General features: G+C 39.2%; 1 protein-coding gene across 8 annotated transcripts in view; it reads left to right on the top strand.

Annotated features, from left to right (window-relative positions):
* LOC109431038 (myosin-IIIb-like) overlaps positions 1 to 19948 on the top strand; it is a 428015-nt gene that overhangs the window by 173336 nt on the left and 234731 nt on the right. For 5 of the 8 annotated variants that reach the window (XR_009995647.1, XM_062842492.1, XM_062842498.1 and 2 more), the window contains exon 2: positions 9802 to 9990. The exons of 2 other annotated variants lie outside the window; for them this stretch is intronic. Coding sequence is in view for 5 of the 6 variants with exons in the window: in XM_062842492.1 (XP_062698476.1) it covers positions 9986 to 9990 (5 nt within the window). In the remaining variant the exon portion in view is untranslated. Of the gene's footprint in view, positions 1 to 9569; positions 9991 to 19948 lie in introns of those variants that run through there. One more of the 8 variants, XM_062842493.1, reaches the window with a different exon arrangement.

A 19948-nucleotide genomic window follows, 5' to 3' on the forward strand; every position in this document is an offset into this window, starting at 1 on the left:
TATTAAAGTCCGGCAGCGATCGCACACCCACAAGGCATATAGCCGCAGTGACATCCGCAAGGCAAAACAAAAGAACGAATCTCCGGACCGATTCTTGAAGCAATCCTTGGAAAAAAAATCCTGAAAACACTTCTGATTCCCTAGAGAGTTTTGAAGTTCTGTGAAGGAACGCTTGGTTGTAACCAGTCTTGCGAATAATCGCAACCATCACGAGACAATCACTTGTACCGCTTTCTGGAGTCACCCTTCCCAAAGTGATACGAACCAGCTAGCATGTCACGCCTGGAATGACAAACATGTTGTGGGTTCCACCCTTCGCAGCTTTGCAGCGATAGCAGTTGCTGAGTATGCTTCAGGCGGGTTGCGAGAGAATCAATCTCTCTGAGCAACAAGTGACACAAGCTTGGTGTTTATCAGCTTTTTTGTGACTTGTACGCTGATGCTTCGCGACACTGGTTGTAACTCTATAGCAATTCCTGAAGGAAATTCTGAAGTAGTTTCTGGAGAAAACCATGGATAAATTTCTGAAGTCACCCCTGTGTAATTTAATAAAACCTTATGAGCAACTTCTGGAGGGCTTCCTGGCCGAAGCTTAGATATTTTCATAGGAACTTCTGGAATAACTCTTAAAGAAAACAAGGAAGAAGTTGTTGGAAAGAGCCAAGGAGGAATTTCTGTACAAATCCATGGAGTACACACTTAGAAAAAATCACCGACTTCGGTAATATTTTACCAAAACCTCAACCGTTAAGTTTTTTACCGGAAAAATTCGGTAACGTTTATCGAACTTCGTTAAAATTTGAAAGATAAACGATAACATTTTACTGAAATTTGGAAATTTTTACAGAATTTCGGTAAAAAACCATTACCGAACGCTCAGCAGTTGAAATTTCGGTAAAAATTACCGAACGCGACTAGCTGTGTAATAAAGGTTTCTTGAAGAAACCCTTACAATACTCAAACTTTTTTCATCACAAATCCCAAGAGGGATTTCTTATTCAATTTATTCAGAAAATTCGTATAGCATTTCCAGATACAACCCCGAGCGTCCTTGGTGATAATTGTAGGAAAAATACCAATCTACAACATTTCCGAACACCACAATTCAGTATTATGTTTCTGAACTGAGTTATGGACAAATGAGTCAAACGATTGCCAGGTGATCGAAAACATCCCTGATTTCCTGTCACAACTCTGAGAAATTTCTAGTGTAATCTGTGTAAAAATTCCAGGAGGGTTCCTCAAAGAAATGACTGAATAAATCTTTGGCATGATTCCTATTGTCAAACTTGGAATAATTTCTGGAGGTAAAGTTTGATGAAATTCCTCCAATTCTTTATTGAGAGAATCCGTGGAGAAATTTATGAATAAACCGCAAACGTGATCTCCGGAGTAATCGGGGGTAAATCTGTTCAAATCACTGGTCAAATTTTAAGAAGTGTCCCAGGAGTAATTCCTATAATAATCGTTGGAGCAATTCCTAGAGCATTCCTGAGCAAAATCCTAGAGGTCACGGTTTACGAGAATTGCTAGAAAATATTATCACTAGAGAATTTCCAGAAGAAGTTCCAGGATTTTTTTGCCTATGCTACAGATACCCCCACCAGAGCGTTACGTAAGGCAAAACAGAATGACTGCTGCGGTGTGTTGGATGTACAGAGTTATAAACTTATTTTGATATGGTTTAGAGATTTTGCAAGATGGAGCATATACTTATTTACTAATACAGTGAAGACCTGATTTTGCCAGTCATGACACATTTAGACTCGTCTAATGCCCAACTCTATCAAATTTTTCCAAACAAATTCTTTACTCAATCGTATCAGATTGTTGAAGGACTTCCCTTCTTGGTTGCCCCAGTGCTTTTTAGGTTTCAATCGAATATATGTTTTGCCTTTTTGCCTAAGAGATTCCTGGAATTTCACCTGAAATTCTTGCTAGAAAATCTCAAGGATTTTTTTTATTTCTGCAGGAATTCCTCTAAGGATGTCTTCAGCGATCCAGTGATTCATGCCTCCAGGGATTACCTAATAAATTTCCAAAAGGATGAATCCAGAGATTCCTCTAGGATATCTCTCAGGGATTTATCCAGGAATTCCTCTAGAGACTTCTGTTAGTATTTCTCTAGGGATTCCTCTAGGTTTTCATCCAGATATTGTCCAATTATTCACTTGGGAATTTCTCAGGTAATTGTGCTCTGTTATTTCATTCGGCCGTAAAAAGTCTCTAGGGATTCCTCTAGGTTTTCATCCAGATATTGTCCAATTATTCACTTGGGAATTTCTCAGGTAATTGTGCTCTGTTATTTCATTCGGCCGTAAAAAGTCCCTTTTCCATTTTGACTACGCTTTGGAAGGTGTCCAGTTGAAGCGCGAATCGACAGTCAAGGATCTAGGAGTCCTGCTTGACTCGAAACTGACATTCAAAGACCACGTCGCCTATGTCGTGGCGAAAGCATCGTCGCAACTTGGTTTCCTCTTTCGCTTTGCCAAAAAGTTCAAGGATATTTACTGCCTGAAGACGCTGTATTGCTCAATTGTGCGGCCCATCCTGGAGTACTCGGCAGTCATCTGGGCCCCTTTTTACGACAACGATACTCAACGCATCGAAAGAGTTCAGCGAAAATTCATTCGTTTTGCGCTACGTCATCTCAGGTGGAGGAATCCTCTAGTATTGCCTAGCTACGAGAGTCGCTGTCAGCTTATCAATTTGGAAACTCTTAGTGCAAGACGCAACGTGGCCAAAGTCAGCTTTATTGGAGATCTCCTGCAAGGTAACATCGACTGTCCCAATCTGCTTGGGATGCTGCATATTAACACTCGTCGACGTAGTCTGAGGTCTCATCCGTTCCTCAACCTTCCGTCAGCAAGCACCAATTACAGCGCTCATGAGCCTATTCGTGATATGTCTCGTCTGTTCAATACTTGTTATTCTGTATTCGATTTTAATGTGTCACGTGAGGTCAATAAGCGTAGTTTTAAGCGTGTTTTTTGTTAATGTTTAGCTGTAATTTTGTAGTTGTATTACTTGTGTTATTGGGGTGAAAATTTTACCTGTTGACTTTATATGTATAAATAAATAAATAAATAAATTTCTCCATCGGGATTTCTAGGAATTACTCAAGGCATTTTTATCAATCTTCCACCGGATTCTTTCAGAGATTACTCTAGGAATTTCTCTAGGGCTTTTTCATGGACTTATCTACTTAGTAAGAGGCTCTTCTGCAATTTGTCAAGGATTCCTTGAGAGATTTCTTCAGGAATATATTTAAGGATTTATTCAGGTATTCTTGGATTTTCTTTAGATATTTTTCCAGTTATTTCTCTAGGAACTCACCCAGGAATTCATTCAGGATTTCCTCTAGGAACTCCTCCAGGGATTTCTTCTGAGATTCTTCTGGAGACATCTTGAATGATTCATCTCTTTCCAACATTTCTACAAGAGATACATGTGGGAATGTCTCCCAGGATTAACTATCCAAATTTTAAAAGGATACATCCAGAGATTTCTGTAGGAATTCTTCTTGGATTTATCCACGAATGGCTCTGGGAACTTCTCTCGGATTTCTCTGGGGATTCTTCGAAGAACGTCTCTAGGAATACCTCTAGATTTTTATCCAGAGATTGTCCAGTTATTCATTTGTCTGGTAATTTCTCCGTCGATTTCTACAGGGATCACCCAAGGGATTTTCTATGAATCTTTTCAGGGATCCCTTCAGAGATCTACGGATTTTTTCCTGGGACATTTCTTAAAGGATCTTCTGGGATTCATCAAGATTTCCTCCAGAGATTTCTTCACTCTTCAGGAATACCTTCAAGAATTTTCCAGGTATTTCTTTAAAGATCACTGAGAGGATTTTTTTGGGATTTCTTTAGATATTCTTCCAGATAATTCTCTATCAACTCATCCAGGAGTTTATTCAGGATTACCTACAGGATGCATTCTTTCTAGGATTCTGCAGATTCCTCCGGATATCTCTACAGAAGTTTTCCCATTTCCCAAGGATTTATCCAGACATCCTTTGCAGATGTCTCCCGGAAATTTTCTAGGGTCCCTTACGAAATTTCCAGGGATTCCTCTTCAAGAAGTTTCCCCACAAATTTCTATACGAATTCATAGAGTTCCAAAAGAGATCTCAGAGTTCCAAACGGGATATTTTTTTTGGGACTCTTCTTGGGATTTCTCTAGAATTCCTCTATGTATTTCTCCAAAGCTGTCTCTTGGGATTCCTCCAAAGATTCCATAAATTCTTCCAGAAATCGCTCCAAAATTTCTTCCAGGGGTTTATTCCGTGGTTTCTCTATGGAATGCTTCGCGTGGTTCCTCGAAGCTTTAATCCAGGGATTTTTCTTGGGGTTTCTCTGGGGATCGTTCTAAGAATTTCTCCTACTATTTTCCAGGGATTCCTCAAGAAATGCATTATAAAATTCTTCTAGAGATTACAGGAAATTCTTCAGAGATGACTCAATGAATTTCTTCAGGAATTCTATTTCCGTTTTCTCCAGGGATTGCTCTCTAGATTCTTCCAAGAGAATTTCATTAGAAATTTCCCAAAAATTTCCGCAGATATTTTACATGTTTTTTTCATGCATTAATCCAAAAATGCTTCTGGAAAAATTCTTGGATCCAAGAATGCCTCTAGGAAAACATATTTAACAATAAAGATGTGCTGTTTTTGTATTTGGAGAAAATGTTAGTTGAAAAGTGACCATTTTTTGACAAAATCATCAATGTATTTGTAATGTAATTACAAAGCAACATTCTCTGTCCATAAAAATATGATTTTGGTGGTTCCTCGACTTTATTTCCATATTCCATCTACGGTTCCATCCGAAATTGAATATTTAGTGGAGGTACCCTGCTTTAGGCCAATTGAACATTCTCATCATCTTGAATTTCTGATCAACTTTGCCAGAGATGAAACTCGCCTATGTGTTTTGAGTCTCGAGATACATAAGTTGTCGTCTAATACTCAGTAGCGGCACCTATCGAATATACTGAGAATCAATTAGTTCATTATCGGATTGCTTTCGATGTCCGATCAACTTTCCCAAAGATGAAATTCTATGACTAAGTGCCACCCAGCGGATAAACGTAGAATCAAATAGCTTAACATTGGATTGCCCTTCTTCTTCTTTTTTCTGGCTCGACATTCCAACTGGAACTTGGCCTGCCTCGCTTTAACTTAGTGTACCTTGAGCACTTCCACAGTTATTAATTGAAGGGATTCCTTTGCCTGCCATTGCATGAATTTGTATATTGTGAGGCAAGTACAATGATACTCTATGCCCAGGGAATCGAGAAAACTTTCCCGACCGGAACGGGAATCGAACCCGCCGTCTCCGGATTGGCCACTAGGCTAACTGGAGACCCCTTGAAGCTCCTAAAACTTTGCCGAGATCGAAATTCTTCTATGTGAAGTTTAGAATTTCCATGACTTACTAGCACCACCTAGGTAAATATATCACTAGAATCAAATAGGTCAACATCAGGCAGCACTTGATGTCCTGATGTATTTTGCTGAAGACGAAATTCTTTTATATGTCTGATTCTCGGTTACATAAGTTCAGAATTTCTAAGACTCACAGCGCCACCAAGTGAATAATCCTGAAATCAACTGGGTCATTATCGGATAGCTTTTGATATCCTGACCAACTTTCCTGAAGGCGGAATTCTTTTATTTGGTTTGATTCTCGAGATGCGGAAGTTTCGAATTTCTAAGACTCATTAGTGTTGCTTAGCGGATAAAACTAGAAACAACGAATTCACTATCCGATAGCTTTCGATATCCTGATCAAAAACTTCGCTGATACTTGTCTTCACACATGCCTCATTTGTAGGAATACTAGATCGTATATCTGGTTTTACTTCTGGAAAAATCCTTGGGACAATTCCTAGTGAAATCATTGGATTTCTAAACAGATCTCCAGAGCACTTCCTATACTTAATCTTGAAGAAATGGAATCCCCAAAAAAGTTCTTGGTTTAATTTGCTGTGGAAAGAAAAAGGATGTATTCGCTAAAAACATTTATGAAAATTTCATCATCCTTGTCGTAATCTCTGAAGCCAAATCTAAGAAACGTTTCATGAGAGAATGTGGAGGAAGCATGGAGCACTTTTTGGAGAATTTCTTGGGGTAATCTCCAAGGACATTTTTTTAATGGGGATTTTTTTACTATCGTACAAATTGGGCCGAAGGTTTTCAGATTTTCATGAAACTTTTTCCACAGGCGTGTTTCATGGCTATATGAGCAAAAAAAGAGAAAAATTCAGGGTCGCCTATTTTTCCGGAAAACTCAGGTGGAAATTTATTGTTTTCCCCTGAAACTACTTTGGAAAATCATAATTCAAGAACGAAGCATCGTAAAAACAAAGTTTTTTTCAGAAAATAAAAGCATATTTTCTTAAAAATCCAAAAAAATATCAACTGGAAAAAAATTTCCACAAAATTTTTCACAGTTCAGAAAGTTCGTAAAAATCCAGAAAAACTATGCTCGTGGAAAATTTAAAAAAAAATTGGGATGGTTATTGCATAAGTTTTAATCGCTGAAATTTATAGAATGCACTTTTTTTCGTTTTTTTAAATTGGTCATAATTTTGTTTTAAAAAATAAAAAAACGAAGTGGAAAAAGTTTTCTATAAAATTTTCCATCGTTGAGAAAATTCAGAAAACTATGACCGAATTCGCAGAAAATTTTCAAAAAAATATTTTTAAGAAGGTGATTTCATAAGCTTTGAACGCTGAAATTTCTGGAATGCACTATTTTCTTTCCTGATTTATGGCCAATTTTGTGAAAAATGACCATGTAAGCCTATACTATATATGGTAATTTTCCAAAAAATTGGCCATAACTCAGGAACGAAAAAAATTCAAATTTTCCGCGAGTTCGGAGTAGGGTGCCTGTACCAATTATGGCACTACCTAAGGAAAACTATTTGTACAAAAATAACGAGAAGACCAACGTATGTCACCAATATGTTAAAAGCTAGTTTAGTTTCCATACTTTACAGGAAAAGTATAAAAACGGAGGCAAAACTACTTTTAGTATTTATTACAGCGTGTGCCAATGATAGGAACCTTGTACCAGTTATAACTACATTTTTTAGTTTCGGTTCCTTTTCGCACTATTTGCATGCATTTCTTATGGGATTAGCCATAATTGGTACACTATGGCGAAAAAGGGTGCAAGGAAGCCGAAATTTTAAGGAAAATGATTTATTTCTACCATAACTTGAGCAAAATGTGAACTTGGAATGAGTGCAACCATCTTTTGTGAACGTGATCTGGTGTTCACATTTTTTTTATTGTTGATATATATCGCTAAAGGGTGAAAATCAATTAAGGCGAATAATTGGTACTATAGCCGGTTTTTTTTATAAATTTTCTCAACGGTGGAAAATTTTGTAGAAAACTTTTTAATTTTTATAGTTTTTTATTCCTGAGAAAATTTGCTTACATTTTCATTACAAAACTTTGTTTGTACGGGGCTTCGTACTTGAGTTATGATTTCTCAAAGAAAAGGCTTATATATGGCACATTTGGAATTTTTCAATAAAAATGGCCATTACTCAAAAAAATTCCAAAAATTTTAGCGGTTAAAGCTTATGAAAGTACTTCTCCAAAAATATTTTTTTGAAAATTTTCCTCGAGTTGGAGCATAGTTTTTTTCCGGCTTTTCTTTAAGAATTTTCTCAACGGTGGAAAATTTTGTGAAAAACTTTTTCCAGTTCATATTTTTTTTTTTTTTGGATTTCCAAGAAATTTGCTTTCATTTTCTGAAAAAAAAACTTTGTTTCAACGATGCTTCGATCTTGATTTATGATTTTTCAAAGAAAAGGCTTATATGGCACATTTGGACATTTTTCAACAAATTTGGCCATAACTAAAACAAAAAAAAATGCATTCCAAAAATTCAGCGATTAATGCTTATAAAAACCCTTCTCATATTTTTTTTTTTTTTTTTGAAATACTTCCACGAATTCGGGCATAGTTTTCCGGCTTTTCTTTACGATTTTTTTTCAAATGTGGAAAAATTTGTGAATAACTTTTCCCAGTTCATATTTTTTGGTCTTTCAACAAAATTTGCTTTCATTTTCTGAAAAAAAACTTTGTTTCTACGATGCTTCGTTCTCGAGTTATGATTTTTCAAAAATAGGTAGTGTCAGGGGAAAACAATGAATTTCTACCTGAGTTTTCCGAGTAAATAGGCGACCCTGATTTTTGTTTTCAATTTGTTTTTGTTCATTTATCCATGAGCCCTGGCTTTGGAAAAAGTATAATGAAAATCTGAGACCCTTCGGCCTAAACCCGTATGGTAATAAAGAAAACCTCAATTACTACAAAAGTTATTAGAATTGTTTGGAAATAATCCTGAAATTGATATATTGAAGAATTCCTTAATAGATTTCTTGAGAAAATCTCTTGATCAATGAAAAACTTTTTGCGAAACTACTGGAAGAATTCATTGACGAGCTCATTCCTGGAGTAACTAATGAAATAATAATCACTGAAGAAATGGTGAACCTTGGTGGTAAAGTTTTTAGAACAAATCGTGAGGCAATCCTTGAAAAAAAAACCAGCAGATTGTAGTTGAAAGTTTCTTAACGCCATTATTTACAGAATTCAGTTGCAATTCTCCAGAGGATTCAATGAAAAATGCTTAAAGCAACACACTATAGAATCCTCGCCGCGATTTTTAGATGATCCTCTGGAGTTAGGTCTGGAGGGGTTCCATTAATAATTCCTAGAGTAAACCTTAACATCCTCGGGTAAAATATCCGATTTGGTTGTTTGACGGATGATCATATAGAAGTGTTTTGCATAGGAATTCCAAAATATAATTATTTAGTTTATTTACTACTTCAACAAATCAAATAACATCTGCCTTCAATCCGAAGCAGCAACATTCAAGTAAAAGAAATTAATTTATTCCTCTTCCATCCACCTCGACTGAAGTGCTTGTGCCTGATGATGCAAAAGGATTAATTTAATCCTGTCTACCTCTTGAAGCACCAAAGACAACAACCGGTACGGCGGTGCCGGTGATTACACTCATCCGAAGCTTCGTGTGTCTCCATAATCAATCAGTCTTAATTGGTAGCACTTGTCGTCGTCGCCGTCGCTTTCGTCAGTGGCTTCCATACGTGTGAGCTTTCCTTTCGTTCAGTTTCTGTTTCGTGTGCACCACAACACCCCCGCTAGCTAAACCAGAATATGTGCCTAGTAAAACAAACAAGGATTTAATAACAACTTCAAACAGTGGGAGGAATCGTCTGTGTACAGTATGTGTCAATTATCAATTTGTCGCATAATGCGAAACGTTAAGAAACTAAGATTTTCGGTCTCTATAACAATGGTTGTCCTCAATGGCCTAAGGACGTGGTCAGCGCCATAATTGACGCTACTAAAATTGGGAGTTCTCGAACTGTGCACATTGAGAATGGTAAACTAGTTCCAAAACCTGTACATTTGCTCTCTGTGAAATTCCTATGGCTTCGGTCATTCATGAAGTAGCAACTACGAGTTGTGCGGTCATCTAAGCTCATGCTTGTAATAAGCATCAAATTTCATTAGAGTTCAGTTGCCGAAAAAGTACGGCATCGATTTCACACAAATTGAAGTTGTTGCCCATATATTGGCCGTTACTGTTCGTTTGTGCCCCCAGTCTCTGAGATTAGCATTAGGCTCCGAAAGAAATTTATGTTCAAGTGGTGCGTTTGTCGTCGTCGTCGCCGGATGTGAGAATCCTGTCGATGAGGATGGGCTTCCCTTAATGAAACTGTGCGTACAAACATTGTTAGGTTCCGGTCGGTCGGTATGGATGTGGGAAGAGCAGATGATGTGAATTGAGGAGATGGAGATATTTGCCCACCGGAAGAACTACGTGAGGTGTTTCGAACAAGTGTCATTTGCCAGCCAGCAGCAGCCTCAGCAAGGTGTTATCCCATGAAGAGCACGTACGCGTGCTTCTAGTGACACATCAGGATGTGGTACGTATCTCTGACAATTATTGTGTTTAATTAAATTGTTCATCCATGCACGCAGGCAGTAAGATGCGTTCGTTGGCGATTGAATCGATTCCACCTGACACTCAAATCATCATAATTCTCAATTAAGTCCAAATGTTGCACCTTCTCGCTATCGGATTCACGGGGACTTACCGCAGTCAGTACGATAAGGTGCCACTTTGTGCTACAAGGCGGGCAGTTATGCTAATCCTACTAACATAACCACACGTCGCGCTATCTCATCTATAAATCAATCTGAAGCCGAAAGCTGTCGTGATACCTCTTGAGGACCTGTTCCGCGAAGCTTGTAATACCTACCTGGCCGTACCTTATCAGCGTGTGAAGGGTTAGACTGGTTCATTATTCTTAGTTATTTTCGATTCTATTATATTTCTTGAACGCGCCAACTTACTTTCACTCCTGAGCACCCATGGTCTGGGCTGTTCGGACTCGTTTGGAAGTTGACCATCAATGTTAACTTCATTTCCCGATCAGCCTAGATAGTTGTGTAGTGTCGGTAGCGGTTGTCTCAATTGGCTAAGAATAACACTACGGATCGCCTGATTGAATGGTTAGAGTCCACTAAACAGGTGACCCTTAATTCATGGTGTTATGCGGCTTTATGCTTATCGCGCCAAGGAATGAATGGTTAGGGGGGTCTAATAAAAACCTAATTACAAACGGAACCTGTGGAGTACTAGGGCGCCTTCACAGTATTCTGCCCTTACTGCGCTAACCGGAGCAATGGTGCAGTTGACCTTGTGTTTCTGCGAGATAATCTGCTATCCTTCTTAAGCCTCAACTGCGAGGCTCAATAAGGGTGGGATTACTAGTATGTAGTTTATTAGCTACAATTATAACCTATATGGCTCTTCGCATTATGCGTTCTTTACAGTGTCCTCTGTGTATGTTCGTCTCTGGCGTTCTTTAATCGATACCGAATTGGTTTTTATCGCTGCTCTTTTTTCTCGTGTTGTGATTGTAAGAGTTTGATCGTGCCTATTTTGGGTAGTTGCTATGGTTATGACGGCTCAGATCAATCTTCAGCATAAAAGAGCAGCTTTGGTCCAAGAGCCTTACTTTCGTAGGGGGGATTTCTATGTAGATGTAATGTTTTAATTAACACCTATATGGTTCCGCATTTTGCGTTTGACCCGATGTTTTCTACCTTCAGTAAAATTGAAATGACGATCTCGCGTGTCATGCCTCGAGCCCCAAAATGTTTTGATATAACTGCTTATTTGCAGCCTTACTATTCCCAAATCTTGGTGGGATGATACTGTCAAGTTTATTCCGTAAGTGGAGATTAGACCTATCAATTTGACCTCTTTCTTCTGAAATGATTAGAACGCTTTGTCGAGCATCACACCCGTGATGTTTTTCTGGCAAACATGCCTCTCCATGGGAACCAACATGCTTACGAAAATGGAAAGTCCACTGTGATTTGTTTACACAATGTTGTTTACGATATCGGAAAAGCATTCATTCAACAACAATTTTGTTTGGGTTTTTTCTTGGATTTCCAGGATACTTTTGAACACGTACCTTTCGATTCCTTATTGGAAGCCGCATGAATGTTCCTATTTATCTTTTAATGATTTCCAATTGGATTTACCAAATGCTCAAAAACCAACATCTCTTCTCGGCATTATGTCAAGCAGCGATTAGGAAATTGAGTGTTTGTTGCCCCCATGCGGGAGTCTTGCCATGATTCTCGTAGCAGAAACGCAATTGCGATAACTCAATGTGGTTTTCCTACTTATGATGTTGTCCATCACAAGCCTCAACAGCCTTCTTCATTTGTATATCTTAGCTGAAAATCCGACTGTGGAACTTTGAATCATTTGATATGTAACTACCCAGTTTTTACGCAAGTGCGTTTCCGTGTACTCGGTAAACACTTGATTAAGTGAAACTGACCTAAGAAGCCTGAATCTTCAGGATGTTCTGTTGTTCTAAACCCGTTGTGGCAAGTAGCTATAGGCTTACTGTACGCTTTATGCGCTTTTTACAGTGCCCTTTTAAGGGCGCTGTTTGAACCCGTTGTGGTACGCTTATGCGATTACGTTGACCCTATTTCCTTACCTTCCCTTTCCCTATCCCATCCCTTATTCCTCTCTTCGCTCTCCCTCAGGTAAATGATGAATAGGCTCGTATTCATGGCGATAGCATAAATTTCCCAAATGGAGGAGAACGTGCCTCTGGAGCCGACCTACTGATACCTGATACCTGAGCACCCATGGTGGTGCAGAGGGCCGAATTGAAAGATCTCCATCCTGGGCGATTGCCAGCCATCGCCTTGACCTGTGGCCAGGTCAAATTTCTATCGTCTTCCTTTATTTCCTTGTTGAGGCTGCGCCACCGTGATCCTCTGGGTCTGCCTCTGCTACAATGTCGTGTTGCGTCGACTGATCTGATTTATATTTCCATACATTTCTTTAACTCACAAAACCAGACCTCACCGTTTTTATTCATGAATTATGTCAATTTTTGCGCCACCATCGGGAGTCATTTGGCTACCAACATATTGGAAGCTTTCAACATTCTCCTCTGATTGCCCAGCTACCTAAAGCTAGAGGGTTGACCATGTTTACACCCAACGATTTGATCTTGTTGACGTTGATGGTAAGACCTGTCGCCGAGGATTGATCGGCAAGATCATTAAGCTGACTCTGCATATCAGAGCGCCGTTGAGCAAAGAGAGCAACGTCATCAGCCAGTTCAAAGTCATTTAGATTCTTCATGATAATGGGCTGCCACAGCAACCCACGATTTGGCTCACGAGTAATCGCAACTAACAGGATCTCGTCGATTACGATGACGGACAGTGTTGGCCACACTCCATCAACGGCCTGGATGAGCTTGGACAAGATACTCTTGAGAACGGGGATGTGGTGCGACTAGATATTATTTTGGAAATGTATTAGAGGGGATCGAGCAAGGTTACCTTCTTAGTATCAGAAGGTTAAAGAGGGATTTAAAATGACTTGTAATTGCGTTTCCGGGAGCATCTGGCGCGTTTCAAGAGGCTCTAGCAGCTTTTCTTTGAGTTCGAAGTACGTAGCAGGGGGGTTTAATAGAAACAAATTGCCAGCTTCTCATGGGTGGTTTGATTTAATACATAATGTGGGGTTCGTGAGCGCGGGAAAGTATGTTGATTAATGACTTGATGGTGTCACGGTGGCACCTCTCCAGGAGGTCCTTCTGGGATCCACAAGAATTTCGTTCGGGAAACCTCCATGAAATCCTCCGCCGTTTCTCCACAAATTTGTTCCAGTACTTTTACAGGAGTTTCTTCTTTGATTCCCAGGGAGTGCTTAATTAGATTCTTACAGCGGCTTATTTAGGATTCCTTCGGAAGTTCCTTTTGAGGGATTTTGAGATTCTTAAAGTAATTACGTCTGGTATATCTTTCAGAGCCCTTGCCAGGTTCCGATGAGTAAGTTCTCTCGGGATTATTCCAGTGATTCTTTCTGGGATTTCATAAGGAATACATTTTGAGATTTCTGCAGATTTCTGTTCTTTGATTCCTTCAAAATATATTTACAAATTAATTAAAAGACACGGACACGTTTGATGCATTCCAGTGAGCTATTTGCTCTTTGAAGGAAGCACGACACTAGACAACGGACTAGCATGCAACGCCCAGTGGCACAGCCGAGATTCCTTCAAAGAAGTCCTTCTGCGATTCCTCAGGGAGTTCTGAGAATCTTAAAATGTTTCATCTGAGATTCGTCCAGAAACTCCATCCAGGGTTCCTTCAAAGATTCCTTCTGGGACTTCAAGAGATTTCTTCCGGGATTTATCAATGGGTTCCGGGAATCTACCTCGAATTCCATTCGAGATTCTCCCGAAAGTGTCTTTTGAAATGATTTTGAACGTTTTGTTGGATTTCCAAAAAGTATTTCTAGAAATTTTAACAATTTGACTTGGGATTCCTCTAGAAGTTCTTTCGGGAATTTCAGCAATTCTTTCCGAGATTCCTTCAGAAACTCCATCCTAAATTTTGTCACGGATTTCTACCAAGAATCCCATGCGAGATCCTGCAGTTCCTTCAGAGATTTATTCAGGGATTCTTTCTGAGATCCTTCCACGAATCCTACAAGAACCATGACGAGAACTTGTTCAAGTATTTCTTCTAAATCTTTTCCGGGATCGCTTCAGGAACTCCTTCGGAAATTCTTTAAAGAACTATTTCTGGGCTTTAAGATTTCCTTCTGGGATTGCCACGGTCATTACACTGGATACTCCTTTCGGGAACTACTTCCAGGATTCTCCCGGGAATTCCTTCAGGTTTGGACTTCTGTCATGGATTGCTGCTGGAATTTCTTCGGAACTATTTCAGGCATTCCTACGGGAACTTTTCCTGGGATTTCTTAGGGAACTTCATCCTAGAAGGAGTAATACTGGAGAAAGCTCGGAAATAATTTGTAGAGAAATCCAGGAATGAACCTCAGGAAGTATCCTGAGAAGAGCTTGTGATAATATTCCAGGCGGAACCTTTTCAGGAATCTCTAGAAGATACTTCTGGAAAACCCCAAGAGGGAATTTCTGATGGAAAATAAATGTCCGGAAGCATTTCTGGGAATCCTAGAACAAATTTCTGGTAGAAGTTTGTGGAGGAACCGCGAAGGATCTCTTGGAGAAATCCCGGATGGAATTCCTGTAGAATCCCAGAAGGACCTTTCTAGAGCATTTAAAGGGGTTTGAGGGTGTATTTCAGGCAGTTTAAAAGAGGTTTTAGGAGTTTTTTAGGCAGGACGGTTTAAGGATTTTTGAGATGTTTGAAGGGGTTTACCACCTCTAACTAGTATCCAATTCATTTCAGGGCTGTTTCATGAGAGTTTCAGGACAGTTGCTGCGACTCCTGATTCTAGCGCACCTTCATACCCCTGGAACGAACGTCCTGTAATTTGGCTGGATCTTCTTTGAAGCTACCTGAAATCAGCTTAGATACTCCAAAAGCTGATTGAAACGCCCCTGAAACACCCTAGAAATTCCTCTAAAAACTTTTTGACACCCTTTTAAACATTCTGAAACACCACAATACGTCCCGAGACCGGTTTAAACTATCCTGAAACTCCCTGAAGACCCATAACACTCCCGTAAAATTTCTTGGAACTCCCAGAATCACTCCTGAGAGCCCTTGAGACGTCATAAAATATTCTGATTCTTAAAGTCCCCTGAAACTTGCTTTCAGTCTGGGCAGAGGGCCAAATTGAAAGATTTCCATCCTGGGCGATTATCAGCCATCGCCTTGACCTGTGGCCAGGTCAAATTTCGTTGATGAGGCTGCGCCGCCAAATTTCCATTCAATTTTCTGTAGTTGAGTGTTTTCACCCGTGGTAGCGTATAGGCCACTCACTCTCACAAGCCACCGCTTGAGACGAATGGCCTTTCAGCATGAGTAGTGTATGGATGATTGGGAATTGATCTTGTTGGGTTGCTCACGAATGGAGCTCTCGGACTCTGTCAGTTCTCACATCGAGGAACTGAAAACGACCGCCGCAGTCATTCATTTTCGACTGAAAAACAGGCACTGAGACTGATATTTAGCAGGACTGGAGGCCTCCATGCACGAATTATATACCGCAGGCATCTATTGATGGAGACCTGCAGCCGTTGATTGTTCTCCACTGATACACACCAGGTTTCACTGGCGTATAGCAGTACAGATTTCACGTTCGAGTTGAAAATTCGGATTTTGGTGCGTCGATCTAATCTGGCTGTTTTTTCCATACATTTCTTAAACTCGCAAAAGCAGCCCTCGCCTTCTTGATCCGTGCACCTATGTCGTTCTTGGTGCCGCCATCGGCCGCCATTTGGCTATCAAGATATTGGAAGATTTCAACATTCTCCACTGATTGCCCTGCTACCGTAAAGCTGGAAGGGTTGACCGTATTTACATCCAACGATTTGGTCTTTTTTTCCTTCTAAACCATAGGCGGAAAAATCTGCTCAACAAACACCCTAACAGGAAGGTTAGGGTAGTGTGGGGTTTAGGCCATCTTCTACAACAAAAGTAAAAGTCAGGACTACTGTATCTTCGACCCACTAAAACACATTCCTATGGTCGCCAAACCCTTCGTCTCTCCGGAATCACCAAGAAGGCATTGCTTCAGAGAACGATTTGGTCTTGTTAACGTTGATGGTAAGACCTGCCGCTGAGGAGCGATTGGCAAGATCATCGAGCTTGCTCTGTATATCAGAGCGCCGTTTAGCTAGGATAGTGACTCTATGACATTTCCCCGAATTCCATTACCCCGAATGACCCATTACCCCGAATATTGTTTTCCAAATTATAAATTTTGTAATTCCCAAAATGAAGGAAAGGAATGCTGTTTATTGCGGAAAGGACTAGCTTTTATAGAACCAAAACACTTAGTTGGAAATATACGCTTTTTTGCAGTGAGAATATCTGAGCATATCAAGCTCCTGGGACCCTTTGAAAAAATCTCTGACTAGTATGATTAAAAGAACAGGCAATAACCAAAAGAAGGAAAGCATCTCTATTGAATAATTGGTTTCGTATCACATGGCCGAAAAAACCCCAATGTGGTGAAATCACTCTTTTATATAACAGTATAACTTGAAAGAATAGCCTATGAATAAAAGAAGGAAAAATCTCTAATAAATATATTAACAGTTGTGACGCCAACAAATTCCTTTAATTAATAACTAGAAAGGATAGCCTTTGTTTAAAAGAAGGATACATATCTGATGATCACTTAAGCAGTTAGAGTGCCAAAACGTTCCTCAGTAGTATGGTCAGGAAGAACAACATATGCTCAAAGAAGCATTTTTTTTTGTTGATAATGTAATGAACTGCTTGGTCCACCGTAAGCGAGTCTCCATATAGGCTTGTAGATAAGTCATCCGGAGTAATAAGTCATTCGGGAGCAACGACCCAGATGGGTTCGGACAAGACACCGTTGTGCAATACTCTGCAGGAAAATGCCCTGTACTGTGCTCCAATGAGGTCGATGATTTTGTTAAGGTTGTTGGGTATCTCAGCGCAGCGGACAAGAACAACCGATCGACTAGCTAATTAATTACCGTTCCGGGAGTAGTGATGATGATGATGATGATGATGATTATGTACCCACCATCAGCGCAAGGATTACCTATGGCTGCAGAGTCATACCAGAACGGAATGATCTACCTGATGGTTTGTTGTAGCAGGGTAAGCTAAATTCACTGGAGACCTTCGGAATACAACATGATGGTTGTTATCTCGTGACAAAGTCTGGCCACCCCACGAACATTTGCCCGGAAATCAGTTCATTTAGCTTCCTTAGGCTACCCCTCCGAAATCCCCATGTATGTCATGTTCAAATATAAAAGGTAACTATAAGGAACGAACTCACCGGGTAATCCTGTTTGCACTAACTCGAACTCTCGTACTCCGAATTCCCGCTTTTCCCCTTTCGCACTAACTCGAACGACGACGCACGGCACTGAAACGAAGCAGGCTGGGCAGTTGATGATTACCGTTCCGGGAGTAGTAATATACACAAAACAAGTAGGCGGAGCTCAGTTTCATCCACGTACGGACTAAAAATATAAACAAACATGACACATTCTACCGTGACGTTACAACGTTTTGACGCATTCGTAGTCAGATTTTCCTCTATAACTCATGAAAACGAGCGTAAACCTCAAAATATTTTTTCATATTCGGATTCCTTGTAAAATTTCTGATATATTTGACCTATTGAACAATTTGTTATCATCAGAAAAACGTGTTTAAAATGCGTATTTGTAGCGTGACGTTACAACGCGCTAGAATCCGACCCTCTCTACCGCGTTACCAACATCTTAAAAAATCTGCTCGGATTTTTATGATATTCTCAATTTTTTTTCCACCATTGAAATTTATTGGTTTGTTCTTCAATTCAATGGAATAAAACATTTAAATTTCGGATTTGTTTTTGAATATTGCGGATTTTTAGAAAATGTTCCACTCTGCGGTAGCCGCCGAGTTCTACCGCAGCTGTCAAAGTCCTACCGCAGCCATGAAAATGATCGTATCATTGAAAAGTTTGGTCAAATCAAAGCATGCTTGCAAAGTGAAATGTTCTGAAAAGCAACAACAAACAATGATCATCGGCGTCGTATCCAAGGCTCGGTCCAAGGTATCCTTGGACTGATTGATGATACATTGGTGACAATCATCAGTCTGACAGCTGCGGTAGCTTTTCAATCTTCCGTAAAGTGGAAAATTTTCTCCAAATTAGCAATAATCGACTTTTACATTTCGTGACGTTACAACGCCCGTTCAGTTTCAAACAGGGTTCTGCTTGCGTTGTAACGTCACGAAAATGCACATCATGTTAGAATCAGAATAATCAGCCAAATTTACCCAAATTTGTGAATATATCATTGCATTATCTTCATTGCTTCAAGGGGAACTTTATTCTATTGAAAATCCGTTCTGTGATAAATGGCTCGGAGGGCCAAGTTATTGCTATCAATAGTATGAATACTCCTTCATGAAGGTTAATGACAGCGCGCTGAGATCCATTATTTTGCACCGCCAGATATTTAAATTTTTCTGCATATAACTCATCAGGCCGTCGAGATAAGGCACATTCTACCGTGACGTTACAACGTTTCTACGCATTCGTAGTAGGACTTTTCACTATAATTCATAAAAACGACTGTAAACCTCAAAATATTTTATCATATTCAGATTCCTTGTTAAATTTCCGATATGTTTGACCTGTTTAACATTTAGTTTTCATTAGAAAAACTTGTTTAAAATGCGTATTTGTAGCGTGACGTTACAACGCGCTAGAATTCGACCCCCTCTACCGCGCAACCACATCCTGAAAAATTTGCTCGGATTTTTATTTTAAACTGAAAATTTCTCCCACTTTTGAAATTTATTGGTTTGTTTTTCAATGCAGTGAAATAAAACATATACATTTCGGATTCGTTTTTGGATAATCGACTTTTACATTTCGTGACGTTACAACGCCCGTTCAGTTTCAAACAGGGTTCTACTCGCCTTGTAACGTCACGAAAATTGCACATCATTTTTTGAATCAGAATAATCAGACAAAATTGCCCGAATTTGTGAATATATCATTGCATTATTTTTACTGCTCCAAGAGCAACTTTATTCTATTAAAAATCCGTTTTGTGATAAATGGCTCGGAGGGCCAAGTTATTGCTATCAGCAGTATGAAAACTCCTTCATGAAGGTTAATGGTACCCATCTACGGCCTAGTACCACCCATATTCATCTAATATTGTCCCAAAGACTAAACCATTGATATTCATTACTTCGCACCGCCAGATATTTAGATTTTGCTGCATAAAACTAATCACGTCGTCAAAATTAAAAAATTTTCAATAATTTATGCAATGTCATTGATTCAATTAAAAACGCTTTAAGATGTGCGAGCAGTTATTGAACCAAAGACATACCTGAGGATCTGCATACCACTTAGGGGCATCAATTTATGTGATTCCAGAGACAAATAGACCTAATTCTGACAAAAAAATCCATCCTATATATGTCAGAGTCATAATTACTCAGAGAGTTAGTGTCTTTGGCAAAGTTGTTTGATAAGTCAAAAACTTACAGCTGATTGACTATTGGATGTGAGATTCAGACACACAGGGCGACGCTTATTAAAAGTTTACAATAGTTTAGAATTTCTCAAAAAGTTTTCAACAAATTTTGATTAGTTGAGAAACTATTTTTTGGCAAAATCTTTGGGCACATTATAAGAAGTTACAACATATTGGATATTTTTTGAATAAATATAAAGTGCATTATTTTTCAAAATTTCAACTACCACTAGTCAGTTAGAAACTTGAATCAAACGGCTTTTAAACTGAAAATTCTTGACAAGATAAACAACTTTTCCAAAGACATCAACATTCTAAAAGTCTAAGTAATTAGAGTCCCAAGCTATATGAGTTTCAATTT

Source organism: Aedes albopictus, chromosome 3 (assembly GCF_035046485.1).
Source record: "Aedes albopictus strain Foshan chromosome 3, AalbF5, whole genome shotgun sequence".
Taxonomy (NCBI): domain Eukaryota; kingdom Metazoa; phylum Arthropoda; class Insecta; order Diptera; family Culicidae; genus Aedes; species Aedes albopictus.